Consider the following 13,075-nt stretch of genomic DNA (forward strand, 5'->3'; position numbering starts at 1 on the left):
GTTTTCAGTGCTTTAATGTAAATTCTGTTATTATTTACTCAATGGAAAATCAACAACATGCAGGTTTGTAAAATAAGATGTGGAACAAATGAAGACAGTTTTGGGTGAATTATTCCATCAGTAACAGAAGCAGATTAATTCATATTATATTTACATATATTCATTTATCAGATGCTTTAATCCAATCTAATTTACAAAGAGGACAAACATAAGTGAATAAAGTGATAAAGGCAATGATATAATACTGTAGGTTCATGAACTCAGACTGACTTGTGTGTTTGAGCTGATTCTTCTTCTTGTAAACGTAATATGCGATGATGACCAGAACGATGAGAATTACAGCAAGACATCCCAAACCGATCAGAACCTCTGAATGACCTGTGGGAGAAACACCTAAATGAGAGAAACCAGTTAAATATATATATATATATATATATATATATATATATATATATATATATATATATATATATATATATATATATATATATATATATATATATATATGTATATATATATAAATGAAAGTATAAATATATATTATTAAAAATATATGTATGATATTTTTATAGCAATATTCTGATGACAGAAATTTGTATGAAAATGTGCAGCTTTTTCTGTGATGTATTTTTTTATCTTTTATTGGTTCTTTGTTTTTATAAGTCATATGCATGAGAGTGCGATCTTTGGAGAACATGAGATTGTAATGAGTCTGATGAGAGAGTTTCTGTACCTTCAACAATCACTTGAAGATCTCGAGATGTTTCTGAGCCGTCTGAGTGAGTGATTGTTAATCTGTAATTCCCTGAATCTGTTGTGTTCACACGGTTTATTATCACAGTCCCATTAATGACTGTCACTTCAGTTCTGTTATTATAAAGATCACATTCACCCATCCTCATCCTGCCATTCTTTACTCTACAAACTGAACCATCTGCTGTGTTGTAGTTTATTCTCTTTTTATCGTCAGATCATATTTACTAGCGTCATGTACCATCATCAGATTGAGTTTGTCTCCCGGAGCTGCGTGACAGGGACCTGACTGATCAAACCTGCAGAACCGATCCAGACCTGAAGAACAAAACACACACAAACTCAGATACACACTGAAATCTACCATAATCAACTCCAAAACGTTTGTATCTGCAAAATAAATAACAATTTTTAAGAATCCCAAAAATAATAATAAAAAATATAATTTCAGCATGAATTGAAATCCAAAAAATGGATTACAGAAAAGTATTTTTATATATTTTCACAAAATTAATTCTACTAAAATTCGGTTCACATGTGCTGATGCTGATCTGACTCTTCACCTTCAGTTAAGATGATCAATCCTTTATTCTCATTTACACATTTTAACTTACATATTTATATTCCAATAATAAATTCTGAGACAGAACATTCTAGTTACAGCGAAATGTGCACTACTCTGTAGTCCATTCTGCAGTATTAATAATGTTAGTACTGTGTTTACACTGAAAAATACTAAAGTAAAAAGTTACCTTTAAATGACCCGATGATGCAACACTGACACAGTTGATGAACTGAATCAACACTGAACTGACTTGATTTGAATAATGGCACTTTTATCTTTTTAAACTCACTTTACAGTTTAATTTGAATTTGTTGAAGCAGCTTTGACACAATCTGTATCGTACAAAGGGCGAATTGACTTGGGACACAACAACCAGTCACTAAAAACTAAAATTGCTTTTGAAGAAATGTAATGTTATAACACAAAGTTGTGTTTTGTGTGGCCTCTGTAAGCACTTAACCTCTCAGCTACCTTAAACCAAGGAACTAGAACACACATATCATTTCACTTCTTTCTGTTTTTCATTTCTGCTCTTTCCTATCTAAACCTCACAATGTATACGGTTGGCTCTATTGCTAGTTATGTTCCTCATTGAGAAGTTGCTAAATGAATGCATGTAAACATCATTTCAAATCTCAAATGGAAAGTTTGAGCCAAGGGTAGACAATAAAAGGTATTTTTATAAAAAAAAGTGACTCACAAGCAGCAGTTTGCAGCAGCATTAATCCAAAGATGAGCATCGTTTCTCTAAAGTCCAGCTTCAGAAGAGAGACAGATCGAGTCTCACTGAGAGACAGCAGCTCTACTGACACATCAGGATATTACACGACTATAACAGAGGAAGAAGAAAGAGGAAGTTTCCTTGTAGGAAGAGAAAATAGACTGTCGCTCAGCCGTTTAATACACTTTCAGCAGACTTTTTTTTTTTAGACATTAGCAGGTTTTAATGACAGTAAAGACAAACTAATTCCATCACTGATAGCGAAGAAAAGCAGAAATGCAGAGCAGCAGAAGCATTACAAACCACAAAACAGATCAATGATTAAAAACATGCATGCTGCATGCATTTAGTTTATAACCTCAGAACCCTAACTACAAAACTTCAAACAAAACAGACAGATGAAGAATCAGGTGCAAGTGTATGCATACGAATAAAATCGTCATTGCGTTTTCTTCCCAGCCGCACCAGGTATAAAACCCATCTATTTCAGTCGCAGTTGGGTTAGCTATATCGAACGTGTTCTAGATATAACACTAGGAACAAGCATTTTAAAATATGCTCTTGTGAACATCAACATTCAAAGATGATATTTTCAGTGAGTGAAACTGAAGCTGTGACAGCGGTGGTTTTCCGACTGGAAGTCAGCAGCAGATCGTGTGAAACTGATGTGAAAGAGAAGACCTTTTCTCACTTAACTATATTATTGACTGCATTTACTTTGCATTATCTCTCAGAGCACAGATATGTGATTAAATGTTTCCTGCAACCCTCCCATGGAAAGACAAACAAAGAGTACAGTACACGACCTGCTTGTGTAGGCCAGTTTATGAACAAATGACTTGTGTGAGTGCGGTTCTTTATATTAATAATAGTTAGAAAGTGAGATGGTGAGAAAACTCACTAATCAGTCTAGTGAATCAGATTCACAGACAATACTTGTTTAAATAAAGCAGAAATAATAAGACAATGCAATTCTGAGTTCAGCCTCTTCTGCTATAATCAGCATACAGTATACCTCACATTCCATGTTAATATCATGGACTGTAAAGTTTAATATTCATCATCGAAAGTAACAATATACCCAGATAACAGGCAAAGTTCTCATAACATTGCTGTGGCAAGGATCTCTCAAAGTTATAAACAAACATTCCTTCAGCAACATTAAGAGATGTATTTATTTTAAAAGAGAAAATAAATAAATACTATGAAAGTCAAAGGCTACCAGCTACTGCTACTAGAATTCAGTTTAGCAGAATAAATTAATTATATACAACTGAGGGTGTTTAAATGACAGATTTTATTTTTTTATTTTTTATTTTATTTTTTATTACTTTTTTAAATGTATTTTTTGGCAGGGGGGTTAAACAACTCTTTAATAATTTTCTCAAAATGTTTTTTGCAATAACCAAGATAAATTTTTAAAACATTTAAAAACTGAACATTTTGAAAGTTCAGAGAACGCTGCATGAATTCCTTTCAAATACCATTTACAACCTAGTTGCAGATCAATAACTTATTTATTTTTTTTTTTTTTTTTTTTTGTATTTTATAAGTTTGGGACTGTGTTTATTCATGTTTTTAGATTATCTGTATGATGTCGATGGGATTAGTGAGCAGTAAACAGAAATAGATCGAAGTCTTCTCCAAGAGAGACTTTTATTTTGAAATTACCAACAGCTTCCAGGCGAAAGTTCAACTCTCGATGATCGTCCCGGTGTTTTTCAGTCTGTGCTTCAGTCTTTGAACATCCAAAGGGTTCTATTTTTATTTAACACCCGTTACCGAGAGCAGATGTCCGCGCAGGGCGACTGTGAGTTTCTGGTGAAGCGCGCGCGGGAGCTCGTGCCTCAGGACCCGTATGCAGCGAAAGCCTGGCTGATCACCGCGCGCACGCTCTATCCCGCAGACTTCAACATACAGGCGAGAAAACATCAACACACAGGCACACACACAGTATCTTGAATGCAATGCATACTACTTTAGAAAAAAAAATGCCTCCACTTTGTCTAATATTCTATTATTATATATCTTGCAGTTGTTTTATGCAGTAGAAGCTTTATTTAGCAAGGGATAACCCTTAGTGTTTACAAACAATAAAACACGTTCTGATTCTGATAAATGTGTATATTAATCATCAGTGTGCATATGCATATCTGAGTGTGTATATAAGTCATGCAAAGCTCTCTGTGCATTAGTCTGTTCATGTGTGCAGTGTGTGTGTTTGGTGTCTGATGAGTGTGTTATGTTCACGTGTACAGTATGAGATGTACAGTATCGAGCGTAACGCGGAGAGGACGGCCTCCGCCGGGAGACTGCTGTATGACATGTGAGTCTCAGTTCTTCAGTCTGGATGTGTTCCTGCACATGACGGCTGTGTGGTGTTCTTCATTAATGTTTCGTGATTCGCACAGATTCGTGAATTTCCCGGAGCAGCCGGTGGTGTGGCGTGAGATCGCAGTGATCACTGCAGCGCTACGGAACGACAGCCAGGACAAACACGCACAGTTTCTCAAAGGTGTGTGAACGTCATTTACGTAGTATTTTTTAGTATATCATCGTTTTAGTAATATTTTAAATGGCATTATTTTTATATTTTCATAAAAAAAATTGTAGTCACATTTGACAAGCAGCAATTTGAATTATTTAGTGTTATTTTAAAATGTTATAGTTTTTTACTAATATTTTTAATAAATTTTTATTTTCATATAATTGTAATAGCAATTGTTTAATGTGTTTTTGTCATTTTTATTCGTTTTAGTTTTTTGTTACTATTTAGGTTACATTTATTTTTATGTCAGTTTTAGTTTTAGTTCAGTTTTAGTTATTTATTTCCAACTTTATTTAAAAATTGAATGACAATTTTCGTTTTCAAATATTTTTATTTACTAATTTATTTACTTATTTTAGCTTGTTGCTCAGGAAAAAAAGAGATAATTTCCACTGTTTATTTTTAATTTTCTAATATTTATTTAATTTTTTGATAGTTTAAATATGTTTTGATAGTTTTATCTTTAGGGTATTTTGTTTAATTTCATGTATTCTTTATTTCAGTTAACACAAATGTTTTTAACAGTTTTAGTTCAGTTTATTAATTTCCAGCCCATTTTATTGCACGTGTGTGTTTGTCTGACTGTGTTTGTGTGTGTGTGTGTGTGTGTGTGTGCAGGTGTTTTTGAGACTCTTCCAGGTCCGGTTCAGTGTAAGATGCTCCTGAAGGCCACAGAACAGTGTTTCAACACACTGGAGAAAGCAGAGATGCTGCTGCTGTTACTCAAGAGATTCCCAGAGTCTGTGGTTCAGCATGGAGTGAGTCAAATCATCTTGTCTTGTCTTGTCTTATCTAAAACAGCCAGAAATGGAAATTAAAAGCTATCACAAATATATAAAATAATGCAATATAAAATGAATCTTTATCACCTCAGAATTCGATTTGATTCTGATTCAAGTGAGTCACTGTGTGATTCCGAAAAGATCCATTTCAGTTTTGTCTGTTTATAATTAGTTCCATGTTTATTTGATTATTCATTTTAAATCATCTTTATACAAAGCACTTTAAATTGGCATGCTATGAAATATTCATATGTGTATATTCTGTGAAATCTGCATCAATAAACATGCCTTGAAGACTCTCACCTATGTGTTACTCAAGAAAAATGATCATTGCAAAATCCTTTGAAATTTTTTTATTTTTTTAATGAAACAAATGCATACCCAGCTTGACCTCTGACCCTTGACCTCTCTCTTAGGTGAGTTTGGGCGAGTCGTTGTTAGAGGCAGAGACTGTAGAGAACCTGGACACACCGGTCAACTGCTTCAGGAAGCTTTTCGGTGCATATTCATCATCTCTCTATTATTTTACATTTGTTTTATAAGCTCTTTTCTCTGTGTGAGAATCCTGTGTTTGCTTTTCGTGATCTTGTGTTTTCATCTCTTTCAGTGTGTGACGTTCTGCCGCTGATTCTGAATAATCCCAACATGTGTCTTCCCGTCAGTCTGCTGTATAAATACATGCACAAAGCAGCAGAGTTCTACATCTGTTACGTCACACGGGAGCCGTCAGCAGACGCACAGATACAGGGTAAAAGCCTAGTTCTTCTGTTTTTTGCAGTTAAACTATGAATTTTAGCACTTGTAAGTCATTTGGGTATTTCATGCGTACTGAAAATGTGCATGGCTCTCAGGCTCTCAGGAAGTGGGCGGGCTGAAGTCTCCGGGCCGGGGGCGGAGTCAGAGGTATGTGATTGACGGGCTGTCGGAGAAGTCGTCGGTGGTGACGGAACCGTGGGATAGGCTGCTGGAGATGGTGGGCGTGGTCGGCTCGCTCTGTGATTGGCAGGGAGAGAAAGCAAGCCGGTGAGAAACAATATCTTAAAAAGAATAGTTCACCAAAAAAGGAAAATTCTGTCATTGATAATCATTAAAAGTGTGTGTGTGTGTGTGTTGTAGGTCGTACTCGGAGCTCCTGCAGCGTGTTTCAGAGTTGTGTCGGTACATGTCTGCCACGGACAGTGAAGGTTTCTCCCGCTGTTGTGCTCAGATCGTCACCTGCTGCACGCTTGTGCTGTTTCACAGCGCCTTTCACTACGTCTCTGCTGTGCAGCCGTCACTCTTCCAGGGTCAGTGTGTGTGTGTGTGTGTGTGTGCGTGTGTGTGTGTGGCCACCGTGCAAGGCTTTTATCTATCATTCCTGAAGACACAATGAATCTGTATTGGCCGCAAAATGAGTCTCTACACCAAAGTAATACATTATAGTGATCTAAAACCAGGTGTTTCATTGTCCAATCCCTGTATGTGTGTGTTTTTGTTTATATCCTGTTGTTAATTTTAGTACTTCATTATTTAATATTCATTTTTATACAAATTAAACAATATTTTTATTATTATGAAATACAGTTGAGTAGTCTTATAGTGGCATTTCTTCACTGATGTGTGTGACTGTTGTAATATGAGTAAGTGGCTGGTGTCTGTGTGTTGTCAGGTCACACGTCTCTGAGCTCGTGTCCCTGGGTTCTGCTGGAGGATCTGTCCGGTGTCTACACTGATGTAGAAGTGGAGCGAAAACACACACACAAGAAGCGCAAGCTGGCCGACGGACGGGAGAAAACCATGGTCTGTCTCATGTTTTGATAGTGTTATTATTACATCAGTATGTGCAAATGCATGTGGTGAACGTGACGTGTGTGTGTGTGTGTGTGTGTGTGTGTGTAGAGCTCTGACGATGAGGACTTGTTGGCTAAAGGTAGAGGGCGGCACATTGTGGTGAATAAAGCAGAGATGCCGAGTTGGGCCGAGACTTTAGAGCACTTCCGTACGGCCCGAGAGAGCTGGGACCTTCTGCACTCACACCAGAGCCTGGAGACGGGTGTGTATTACTGTGTGTGTGTGTGTGTTTGTGTGTCTGTCTGACTGTGTGTGTGTCTGTGTGTGTGACTTCTACATGTTATGATTAGTTTTAAAGTGTTTATGATGATCTTGTTTGTTACTGTTTTATTCCAGAGTTCGCTAAGATATGCTCATTGTGGAAAACTGAGATCTGGATGTGGTTTCGCATTTTCCTTACAGATATGATCATTTATCAGGTATGATTTGAGTTTAGTTTTACTGATTAGAAAAAAAAAAATTATATATATATATTTATTTATTTATTTATTTATTTATTTATTTATTTTTTCATTTATTTAATTTTTTACTTGGACTTTAACCTATTTCAGTTTGTTGGAAAAAGTAATATTCTCTCATTTTCCTTTAGTTGAAGTTTTTCATCTAGTATTCCTTTTTTTTATTTTAATTTTTTTTAGCTTTATTTCAGTTGACAGAAATGTTTTCAGTAGATGTTGCAGCTGTGTTCAGTCTTCACCCGTGTGTGTGTTGTTCAGGGTCAGTACAGGAAGGCTCTGTCCAGTCTGGGTCTGATGTCATCACTACAGCTCCAGCAGAACCAGAACCAGAACCAGAACCCTCTCTCCGGCTCCTCCAGTCTAGAGACCCAGCGGGCCATCATCCAGCAGGCGTCCTGTCACTACGCCCTGGGAGAGTACAGGGTACCACACACACACACACACACACTGCATGAGAGCGCGTGTGTTCAGTGCATCTCATCGCGTGACGCTGTGGTTTGTCAGATGGCGTGCGAGAAGCTTCTGGAGGTGGTCTCTGGTCTGATGCCCCAGAATCATGAAGCGGTGAAGAGCAGCGAGGAGCAGCGCAAACCCCGCAGCAAAACCAGGAGAGGTGCGTCTAAAACACCTTCATAAACTACTGTTTTACTACAGTACTTTTATTTTATTAATCCTGTGTTTATACTAACAGCATACATTAATTAGATGTTACACTGTGGAAATGTAATTGATAACCATTAAAACAGCAATATTTATTCTCCGTGACATTAAAGCATAATTCATGCATTTATTATTACGGTTTCATTCTATTGGCAAGGCTTTAAAATGTTCAGTGACTTATTTAAGACTGACTTATTATTTTGTGTGTGTGTTTTAATTATAAAACCACCAGTGGCATTTTGTAAACCAACTGACAATCAACGGGTAAAAATCTAGAAAATGAATGTTTTTTTGGTAGTAATGACCAGAATTGATGTTCATAAAAATTCGTCATTAATATATAATTATAAAAATTAACAGAAAGGTAGCATTTATTAACATTTGATGACATGAACAGGTTAAAACTGAACTTAAATTAAAATCATCAACATTTTTGTTGCATGAAATAAAATGTTAACAAAAATAAAATATGAAATGTGTCAATGTAGAAGTTCTCATTTTAATTGTTTAATTTGATGTACTAAAGTAACTAAAATAAAAATTTGGCAAAAATTGGCTCTCGATTATCTTTTTTTTGTTTTTGCTAAGAAAGTACTTTTTACTACAAAGACTTTTTGATTTGAAAAAAAAAAAGAAATTTTTTTTTGTCTAAAAACGTTTAAATGTCATTTTCAAAAGTGCAGAACTTAAAAATCTTTACCTTTTAAATTTCAAATGTCACTGAAATCTGCAGCCCATGTCATCTAATTAATATTCATGAGCCAGGTTTTTTGCCATAATAGGAATCTCTCTCTCCTCTGTATCTAGGTAACGATCTGAGGCTCCTCCCCTGCACCAGTAAATCCATCCTTCCCTTCTGTCTCCAGCTCATGCTGGCCTGTTTTAAGGTACCTGAACGTCTCACCTGCTCAAACCTCACAGCTCAGCTTCGGTTTTTAACTCGTTTCTTCTCTTCTAAGCTGAGGGCCTTCACAGATAACAGAGACGACCTGGCTCTGGGTCACGTGATCGTTCTCCTGCAGTATGATTGGCCGCAGGGTGAGAATCTCTTCCTGAAGGCGGTGGATAAGATCTGCCAGCAGGGCAGCTTCCAGTACGAGAACTTCTTCAACTACGTCACCAGTATCCTTCAGAACAGAGATAGACAAGCATTATATGGTTTAAAGCATTATAAAAGTAGTTTCACTGCATTAATTATGCACTTACAATGCATTGTACAATCTCAAGAATATTTGAGACCACAGTTAATACATTATAACACATCTGTTCATTGTCACACTAATGCATTTTAAATTTGGTTATAATTATTTATTTATTTATGCATCAGCTTGATGCAGACACTGATGTTTATATGGACAAAAACTGTTTTTAATACGATGCAGTAGCTTTATAGAGTTATTCTTTCACACTGCAGGATCATTTGAAATGTTTGACACTGCGAAAGACAATCATAATTCAGAATGAGTGTATTTGTCCTTGACCAGCTTTCTCTCCGAGACATTGACATGTTAGAAGAGTTCGCTTACCTTCGCACGACAGAAGGAGGGCGGGTCCAGCTGGAGCTGCTGCCCAATCAGGGGATGCTCATCAAGTAAGTCCCGCCCACATCACTCACATCAGCCAATGGAACTGGAGATGATGAGAAGTGATCATCGAAGGGCTCTCCCTCCTTCCTGTTTCCTTTCTCCTTCTGTTTTGGACATGTCTAATAGTCTGCGGTTAACACTAACATCCGTGACAGGAAGAAGGCGGTTTGCTTAGTGTGTTTTCTTTACCCTGCTTTAGTGCTGATGTCCTCCAGCTGCTTTCTGAAGCCTTTTTGATCAGTTTTATGGTCTTTGACTGACATTGTGTGGGGTTTTAAAGGGGTTGCAACTTGCAAGTTCAGATCTTTTTAGGGTTTATTATCGAAAACATAGTTTTAAAAATCCTGGATTAATGAGAGAGCTGACTTAAAAGTAAAGCTTTTTATTGGCATTGATGTTTCCGTTAAGAACTTTTATCATCCGTGGAGCCACTAAAGCTTCTTTACAGTGTAAAAGATATATACAAGATTATAAAAAAATATATATAAAGGTTTAAAGAACTGATCACTGAGAGGTATTTTCGTTTTAACAACCCAGAGATATTTATTTATAAATATCAGCTGTATGCAAAGTGACCCACACTTGGTTTTCGACGACTGAAAATGGGAAATATTCAGCAATTTTGACATGGTGTCATATTGAGATCTTCATATCTTTGGCACTGAATCTTACAGGGCCTTAAAAATAAAGATTGCTAAAGAAAAGTTTATTAAGAACGAGAATCTGAAAGGATATCAAGATATATTTAAAACTTCTAGAGTTACAGACATGCAAACATTGAGGAGAAAAGTATATTAGTGCATCTCAGACAGGTGTGTTTAATGGTACATTTAGATCCCCGTGTGTCTGGGAGTGAAACATATAGAGATTTAAAAATGAAGATACTAGAAGAAAAGTTTAGGAACCAGAATCTAAAGTGATATTAAGATACTTCTCAAGTTACAGGCCTGCAAACTTTGGAGCTCAAAAAGTGCTTTTTTCCCATTTTTGAACAGTCACCATTAGCATATAATGCAGCAGTTTTCTCAAGTAAACCGATTTTACTAACAGACCTACAGATCTCTGTGTAAAAATAAAATGATGATGCTTCAGTCTTTTTAAAGTCATTTTTAACGCTCTATAATTTGGCTCTGAATCTCAGGTGAAAAATTCCATTTTGAACCCTCTTCTATAAAATAGTGGATTACTCTGTCAGTATTCATTCATGAAGTTTAATATTTTGGCTTTATTATCACTGTTTATGTTTGTCTTTGTCCAGACAGATGGGCAAGTTTCTTAAATTTAGTTGATTTGACCTGGAATGACTTCTGTGGCATCCCTGCAAAATTTAATTTCAGAAACCTTTATTTTTAAAGAGTGTACTTCTAAATATAAATGATCTAAATGAGATATATATATTACATTCATGTCTGAATTGATATAAAGCAAGAGCTGTTACTTTACATTGCATTGTAAATCAGTATGGTATTTTTCGCTGAAAAATAGACTGGGGAAATGTTGTTTTAAGCTTTATAATGGCAGTTTTGGGATGTGCCGCTAGCTCTTGATGGGCTGTTTGAAGGGTTGTGGGAGTGCATCAGCTGTGATCATGCTGTCGTAGTGCTGGCGGTGCGTTTATGAGTGTTTGCTGTCCGTAGGAACCCCAGCCCCGCCCTGGGGGTGGAGTTAAACACCCTGCTGCTTCCAGGGGCTCAGAAGGCTGACAGGTACCCCACCCCCATCACCGAAACCCCGCCCCCAACCCTCCCAGACTCCTCCCAGCCTGACCATGTGTTCACATTCTCCTCCTATTATTTCTCTTCATTCCGCTCAAGCATTATCATTTTGCAAGATCGTTCCCGTTCTCATACGGCTCCTTTTCTGTTGTGTTTTACTCGGGTTTTTGTGAAGTCTTCGAAGAATGTTTTTTCATTTCGTTCGTTTTATATTGCATCGTGTTCGTAGTTTTCATTGAATTGCAGCGTTTTACATTCATGAGTGAATCTCGCAGGCGATGTCAAGAAATGTCTGAGTCGTATCGCACACGGGAATCAAAATCAAAAAATAGTAAATTATATTTCGCAATTTTTTTTTTTTTTTGAGATTCATAATGTGCTTAAAAACTTAACTATGCCCAAAACAAACAAACAAATAGAAAAAGTACTAACCTTTTAAGGCTGTTCAAAATAGTATGTTTTCTTAAATACAGCTTTATTTTATTTTATTTATCATTTTAATTTCACTTTAGATATTTATTTAGTTTTTTTTATTTTATTTATTTATTTTTGAATTTGGGGATGCAATATGAGCCAGACGTTTCTTTGTGAGGTTCACCCTTATGTGTATTTTCTGCCACAGTATTCATGTGTGCGTGTTCAGTGTTTGATTGGAAGGGCTCTGCTCTTATATCTGTCTGAATGTGGAGAAACTGCGGTTTCGAAATGGTTTTGTTTCTTGTATGGGTTTTGCATAAAGTTCACGTTCACATTGGTTCAGTTCTCAGTTCTTTCTGTATTTAGTGGCCCGTATTGACTCTGTGTTCTCACATGCCATGTGTGTCTGTTTTCATAGACATCACACCGTGACTCGAGGAATCACTAAAGGTGTGAAGGAGGATTTCCGGCTGGCGATGGAGCGTCAGGTGTCAAGGTGCGGAGAAAACCTGCTCACAGTGCTCCACCGCTTCTGCATTAACGAAAAGATCATCCTCGTCCAGTCATTACCCTGAGCGACCTCTGACCTATGTATCAGTCCAGTTTTGATACTTTACAGACATTTTTGAAATCAGTCAACTTTTTACATCACATATAAAGCTTTAGACATGTTTAGAGTTGCAATGAATTGGTCATCGAGCAGATCTCATTTACATCATGGTTTTATTTTAGGTATTAATTAACAAACATTCAAAATTATTCAGCATTTTCTTATTATTTGTGTGTAAAATGCATAGTTCATTGTTAAAGCAAATGCAATATGTTCACATTGTATTGTTGTAAAATGCTTCTTGACCTAACTAGACTGTGTTATTGTGTAATATAATGTTGTGCTGTCAGCCCATAATAAATAAAACATTTGTTCTCTAGTTGAATATGGAATTTAATTGTCATTATCTACCCTGTTTCAGTTCATCCATCACTAACGTGGTCTTCCTTAAGGTCACTGTAAATCTCAGGATGTCTTTTGTCTCACTTAC

The 13,075-nt window shown here is 36.4% G+C and overlaps 2 protein-coding genes across 4 annotated transcripts in view; one reads left to right on the top strand and one right to left on the bottom strand.

The window, feature by feature from the left end:
• Positions 1 to 13,075, bottom strand: part of LOC113114360 (uncharacterized) — a 575,280-nt gene that overhangs the window by 225,772 nt on the left and 336,433 nt on the right. The window lies entirely within an intron of this gene.
• On the top strand, positions 3,706 to 12,970 carry LOC113114372 (integrator complex subunit 10). Of its 2 annotated transcripts, XM_026281290.1 has the most exons (18): positions 3,706 to 3,959; positions 4,298 to 4,365; positions 4,451 to 4,554; positions 5,206 to 5,345; positions 5,786 to 5,867; positions 5,977 to 6,117; positions 6,221 to 6,392; positions 6,486 to 6,655; positions 7,018 to 7,148; positions 7,248 to 7,401; positions 7,536 to 7,618; positions 7,916 to 8,080; positions 8,162 to 8,270; positions 9,125 to 9,204; positions 9,277 to 9,439; positions 9,815 to 9,908; positions 11,541 to 11,609; positions 12,454 to 12,970. In XM_026281290.1, the coding sequence occupies exons 1-18, from the start codon at positions 3,831 to 3,833 to the stop codon at positions 12,608 to 12,610; spliced, it is 2,211 nt and encodes a 736-aa protein (XP_026137075.1). In that variant the 5' UTR covers positions 3,706 to 3,830; the 3' UTR covers positions 12,611 to 12,970. The 2 variants fall into 2 exon arrangements, with proteins under 2 accessions (XP_026137075.1, XP_026137076.1); XM_026281291.1 differs by lacking the exon at positions 11,541 to 11,609 and having other exon boundaries at positions 3,707 to 3,959.

The sequence above is a fragment of the Carassius auratus genome, chromosome 14 (assembly GCF_003368295.1).
Source record: "Carassius auratus strain Wakin chromosome 14, ASM336829v1, whole genome shotgun sequence".
NCBI classification, from domain to species: domain Eukaryota; kingdom Metazoa; phylum Chordata; class Actinopteri; order Cypriniformes; family Cyprinidae; genus Carassius; species Carassius auratus.

Bases quoted from the DNA above. Each gene is read 5' to 3' on its own strand.
- LOC113114372 (XM_026281290.1), top strand. From the start codon at position 3,831: ATGTCCGCGCAGGGCGACTGTGAGTTTCTGGTGAAGCGCGCGCGGGAG. The intron at 4,366-4,450 runs GTGAGTCTCAGT...TGATTCGCACAG, and splicing joins GGGAGACTGCTGTATGACAT to ATTCGTGAATTTCCCGGAGC. The intron at 5,868-5,976 runs GTGCATATTCAT...CATCTCTTTCAG, and splicing joins CTGCTTCAGGAAGCTTTTCG to TGTGTGACGTTCTGCCGCTG.